The 6,375-nt window shown below is 41.3% G+C and overlaps 1 protein-coding gene across 1 annotated transcript in view; it reads left to right on the top strand.

Moving 5' to 3' along the window:
* Positions 1-317: 317 nt before the first annotated feature.
* Positions 318-6,375, top strand: part of PLPPR4 (phospholipid phosphatase related 4) — a 39,151-nt gene continuing 33,093 nt past the window's right edge. The window contains exon 1 of the mRNA XM_004329694.4: positions 318-566. Coding sequence (XP_004329742.1) covers positions 489-566 — 78 coding nt within the window. The 5' untranslated portion in view covers positions 318-488. The remainder of the gene's footprint in view (positions 567-6,375) is intronic.

Below are 6,375 nucleotides of genomic sequence, written 5' to 3'. Positions count from 1 at the left end.
CAATCCTGAAGTTAGAGTTCCTAGAGGGATCCAGGAGGCTTCCCAAGGGGGCGTGGGTGCCTAGTCTCCTCAGCCTCGCTGCTGCAGAATCCAGGGGTGCGTCCCTCTTTTCCGATTCTTGACGTCAAGCCCCGACCGCCGCGAAGCCTCGCCAGGGCGCTGGAGAGCAGAGGGAGGGTGGCGGGGAGGGGAAGCCATTGCAGCAACAGCTTGGAGGAAGGAGCTGGACGTCTCCGCCGAGAAAAACCGGGGGTGGGAGCCAGAGTAGGGGAGGCAGAGGACCTGCTGTCTCTAGGAGCCTCTGGGTTGCTGCAAAGAGGGGCGGGGAGAGGCGGGGGCTCTGCCTGCACCGCGCTGGCTCCAGCGGTGCCCGCGGGGAATGTGACATCAGCGGCGCCGGGCGCTTGCGGCTGGAGGAGGCATCTCGCCTCGGCTGCGCTGTGCACACCTCGCCCCGGGGAAAACGCAGACCCGGGCAGGCGGCAGGGATGTCGGCGAAGGAGAGGCCAAAGGGCAAAGTGATCAAGGACAGCGTGACCCTCCTGCCCTGCTTTTATTTCGTGGAGGTGAGTTGGCCCAGCGCCTTGGCATAATGCAGATCCTCCGGGTGGCTCCGGAGCCAGTTCGGGTCCCGGACGGTGTTGGAGGCGCGGAGCCCGTGCCTGGGTGCGCGCTGCTGCCCCTAAATGCCTCACGCTCCCCCTTCCCCCAGGTTTCTCGGGAGCTCCCCCGAGTGTGTCTGTGAGTGCCCGCTAGCCAGGGGTGATTAACAGTAGCGATGCCACTGCTAGGTGGCCTGCAGACGGGAGATACCTGTGTGAGTGAGTGTGGGGCTAGTTCCCTGGCCCTCCTGGACCGTCTGGGTGCACAGCGTCATCAGTGGCCCAGAGGGGCCATGATACCGAGATTTCGGGATTTGTGTCCTCAACCTGCGACTACGTATCTAGAACTCTGTGAGCTTTCTATAGGAATTCAAATACACACAGCCATGCCCGGGGTGTATGGGGGCTGGGGATGTTTACGTAGGATTAGGAATATTGATTTCTTTATTACACAAAAAACAAAACCAAAAGCCCTAACCCTATTAAAATTACTATGGTGCTCACATCAGCTTCTAAAATTGGGTCCACATCTCTAGGCATCAATTGGTTGGCCCTTTTCCATGGTTAACAAAAATCATCTGCATATACACAAATATATGTATATGTATACATATGTATATGTATGTATGTATAATATTTTTAAAATAAGTGACATCATCTGATTTTACATGATTTGTACGTGTGCATTTATTCTGTGCTGAGCAGTATTACAGACAAGCAGTTAACATGCAGATGTATTCATAAATGAACTGCTAACTTACCAAAATGCAGCATTTAAGAAGGAAAAATTTATGGGAGGGTTATAAAGATTGACAGGTACAGTGATTCCATGCACTGTGGTCCGTTGCATTAGGAAGACATTTTTAAGCAAGAGGTTTATTAAATCATAGGTAGAGAAGAGATGTATTGGATAGGTTTCGTGAAATCATATGGTTTTAAGCATAAAACTATATTCTGTGTAATTAGAGCCTGGGTTGCATAGAGAATTATAAGACTGTTGCTGAATTATAAATATCCTTCTTTGGCTGTCTTTTCAGCCAAATATGGAGGTTTAGCACTTCCAAGTACAGAGAGTAGATTCTGTATTTGATGATTGTGAGGCTTATCTGTGTTGAGGGATAGTTACTGTCTTGAAACTTGGGAGAAGAGACATTGTCAGATTGTTTTTATAGACAGTAGTATATGTGCAAGTTTCTCTTAGGTCTCGCAAATTTTAAAAATGGTTTCAGTGTTAAGAAAGATGTACGTGATTTGCATAAGTCTCAGAGAAATGATGGGTGACTCCTTCATCCGTGACCCATAGAAAAGAAGGAAAAAAATTGACCTGTTTATTTAAAGTAATTAATTGATTCATTTATTTTTGCCCTTCTTCTTTTCACAAGGGATTTTGAGGCCATGGTTTAGATAATTTTGTTGAAAGCTAATGAAGAGTTTTATCGAGAAAAAACATGTGGGCACAGAAGATTCCATGGTGAAAGGGGTAAAGGAATAGAGAGACAGGATCCCTGCCTTGAAGTTAAATCCTGTCAGGCCACTTGTCGCATTGCTAATCCACTGTGGTTTTGTCCAAAAGCACTTTCATTCACGTCTGGATCTATTACATCTGTCTAGGAGACATCAGTTAATTGCTGGCTTCTGCCTCCAGGACGGAGCACCTGAGGTCAGCTAGAAGCTGACCACATTTGGATTGCAGCTGTATGGCTTCGAGGAAAATACTTTCATGAAAGAGGACGCAAACCAGAGAATTAAGGATGTGCCTTAAAAGAATCTATGTGTGCACTTTTGAGGTACCTTTAACAGGAGTACATTATCTTTTAATCTAAAATTTTAAAAGTAAAAATGCCTCATAATGCATTTGAAATGTGTCTGTAGGAACAAACATCTCACAAATGTTAATTCTTTTCCATGAGTGGAAATAGCCCAAAATCATTACGTTCACTTTGACCCATTCAGATACCCTCTACAAATTCCTTAGCAGGGCAAGCTATAGAACAATTACTTGAGGACAGTTCATGGAGTTTCAATGCGCATTTATGACATTATGTCTTGGGGGGTAACAGATTTCAAAGGGAGAGCCACAAAAGTGGATTGCAAATGATCTCTCTGAAACTTAAATGCATGATGAACCTCTAAAGAGCCTCCAGAAAATGGGGGAAGACATTAGTACACCAATTATTTAAGGGGTTGACAGAATGCACTACTGAACTCCTTTGGAATGACTCATTTTGAGGCCAGTGAGAATGAGCTTTGTAGCTGCTTTGGAGGATGAATAAATATAGCATGAATTAGCATGTCAGTAAAGTGCTCTAGAGTAATGGCACTTTGCTTCCAACATAGTTTCCCCAGACCTTTGTAATTAAAATGGAAAAGTGAAACATGAGTGAATCTTTCATCACATATCAGCCCAAAGAACATATTTTAAGCCTTTTCTGTTACTTCAGACAATAATTTAAGGAACACAAAGAGGCAAAAAGGACCAGAATTTGAGGAGAAAATAGGACCTAAGAATTAAGTTAGGTTCCTACCATATACCATACAAAAATAAATTCTGGACAGACCAATGATTTAGATTTTTAAGAAACAGTTAAAAAACTAAATAATAATAATAACACAGAAGTATATTTTTAGATTTTACAGTGAGAAAGGTCTTTCTTAACATATTACCAAAGTCAGAAATAATACAGGAAAAGACTAACACATCTTTCTACCATCCCAAATAAAGTTTCTCTGTAACAGAAGATGCTCTCAAGAAAGTTTAGAGAAGAAAACAGTCTCTGGGTCTCAAGTCAGTGACACCATGGACAGTTTAAACTTTGCCTTTCTTCAAGCAGTTCAGGCTGTTTCAAATTGCTATTCATGATAGGCATGAAATATGAAGAAACTAACTAGGAAACCGAGGAGCAACTTTCATTCCAACCAGAGGAGGCTAAAATCAAGTTAGACTGAATTAAGGCAGAAAAACCTGGGCCTTACAGACAGATTGACCTGGTTCATATATCATCTATGCCACATACTACTTGGATAATTCTGGCCAAGTTACTTCTCTCATCCTCAGTTTCTACATATGTAATAGAAATTATATGAAGTAATATAAATATATGTATTCATATATAATAGAAATTATAATAACCATATATCTTAGGCTATATTATGAGGTTAAAGCATGAAAGATACCATATATCATACCTGAGCTAGGCACTCAGGATGTATCAGTTTCTTTTGCATGGTGTCAGGGTATAGAGATTATATCCTATATATAGGCCAAGGTGTTCAGTCACTAAAATCAGGTAATCATGTCCCAGCTGACCACCAAACTCGATATTAAACAAACGTTAAGTTAATGGATAGAACTAATTTTTTCTTACATCTTTGGTTTATGCTGCTAATTGTTTATGCTGATAAAGGGGTTTATGGTTGACAGTAATTAAAAATATCAATATTACATGGTGATTTGAAAACACACCATGATTTCCAAGATGGTACCTCACTTTATAAACAAGCTTGACAATTCAGTTTTGCATTGTTCGATGTGGGAAAAGAAAAGTCAAATTATGAAAGGAACTCTCAAACAAGCATATCCAAAGCTTTATCAGGTTGAACAGAAAGCAAGTTAAAAGGAACATTCCACGGAAGAAAAGGTTTCTCTTGCCTTTAAAGTTCCAAAGCACTCTCCAAGTGACGGCTGTATCACTTACAGTGCAATTGCACCCGGCAGCACGCCTAGAAATAGTAAAAGGTCTTTCAGCTTACTAACCCAATATTAGACGTGAGAAGGCTGGTTGTCTGCGTGCCTAATGCATTTCCTTTATGACAAGCGTTACAACGGTCCCACCTGTGCTCAGACTCACAATTTCATTCTCATTAGTCATCCTGTTCCAAGATATGGGTTCACATTGACTCAGTATGTAATATAAACAAATGATAAATTACCCTTTAACCCAAAAAGATACAAGTTCTTAATAAATAAATGGGAAAAAGATTCTTCTCATTTAAACATTCTGCTTTATGGCATAAATTTTTATTACTAATCTAATGTTTACTTTATGGAGGTAAAAGAGCAGTATTTGGCCTATATGCAAAGTATTTTTATAAAGCTATAGATGCAGATAGTTTGAAATTTCTTGTTTTTCATACACATACGCACACGCACATGCACACACACACACACAGGCATGCACAAACACAGAGGGAGTAGGAATAGCCTCTCTCCACTGAGTGTAAAATAACTCTACCTGAAGTATTACAGATTCAAAATATTGTAAACACGACAAACTTGAAATTATATAGAAAGTTTTCACTAATTTGAATATTGTACTTAACAATGGATATGTTTCAGGATTTTGTTCATGCAGGTTAATTACTACAGTTTAGGGTCAGTAAACTAGACATTGTGTTCAGGAGTAAAAGCCGTCTTTTCTCTGTTACCATCCTGCCTGAAGAAGTTCAAAAAGCCTTTGTTTGAGCAAAGATAACCTGGTTAGTTCAGTCTGAACGTCATGCCTAGACGTTATGGAGTCTTGACAGACCTTAATATGTTTTTTATTTTTTTCCCCACTGGAAAGTGTCCACTGTATCTTAATTGTAGCAAACATTAATTCACAAGATTTCTGGTTTAGCTCAAGATCTATGTGAAAATTATATAACTCATATGATCTTGCTGGGAAATATAGCTAGCTGATTTCCTTTTACATAAACTTTAGCATCAGTAGGAAGCACAAAATGACAACATTTCTGCATTGCACGTACCAAAATAGTAGCTGTAGGTTTTTCCCTTTTCTTAGATGGCATAGATAGTCCACTCAAAGAAGTAGTCCACCCACCAACAGAGATGAGCTGAAAAATCTTTCCTCCTCTTTTAGGGTCACGATGTGCAAAGTCCTTTGGTGAAAAACAAAAATGAAGTACAGATGATAATAGAGTCCTAAGTTTCACAGAGACTAAATGAGGACATTTCCACAAATACCGAGACCAAGTATTGAACATAGAACCCGCCGTTAAGGAATTCTATGCTATTCCTAGGCTCCCCCACTATCTTACTGTGTCTTCATGGATGAATCACTCATAGTAATCTTTGTCCTACTTTCCTCTAGTAGGAAAAAAATGGGTGCCTTCTACCAATCTCAAAGGGATAGTAATAATAATGATAACAATAATAACAAGGAATAGTCAATTTCAAGCCTCCTTTATATGACAGACCCTGTATACATTATCTTTAATCCTGAGAACTGGATTATTTGTATTAAAGTAATATCGAGAAGGCATTATTATCCTTATTTTTTTATTTTTTATTTTTTTTGCGGTACGCGGGCCTCTCACTGCTGTGGCCTCTCCCGTTGCGGAGCACAGGCTCCAGACGCGCAGGCTCAGTGGCCATGGCTCACGGGCCCAGCCGCTCCGCGGCATGTGGGATCTTCCCGGACCGGGGCACGAACCCGTGTCCCCTGCATCGGCAGGCGGACTCTCAACCACTGTGCCACAAGGGAAGCCCTATCCTTCTTTCTTTAAATCAGCAAATTGTAACTCAGAGAGCTAAATATCTTTCTGGGGACACAGCACTTAAGTGAAGGAGCCACGATTTGGGTTCTTGTCCATGTCCATCTCCTCCTGCATTACCATTACCCGCACTCCACCTCACACATGACTCTAATGATAATGCTAAACTTAATGAGGGAGTGGGATGGGGAGACCTGTCTCGGCTGTGACCTGGCTAGCTTTGTGGTGTCTGAAGGCATGTATGTGGAAGATGCCTGTTGAGGTTCTTTTTGTCTGAGTT

Source organism: Tursiops truncatus, chromosome 1 (assembly GCF_011762595.2).
Source record: "Tursiops truncatus isolate mTurTru1 chromosome 1, mTurTru1.mat.Y, whole genome shotgun sequence".
In the NCBI taxonomy this organism is placed as follows: domain Eukaryota; kingdom Metazoa; phylum Chordata; class Mammalia; order Artiodactyla; family Delphinidae; genus Tursiops; species Tursiops truncatus.
The sequence above is the reverse complement of the archived record's forward strand: the minus strand, read 5'-3'. Positions and strand labels throughout refer to the sequence as shown.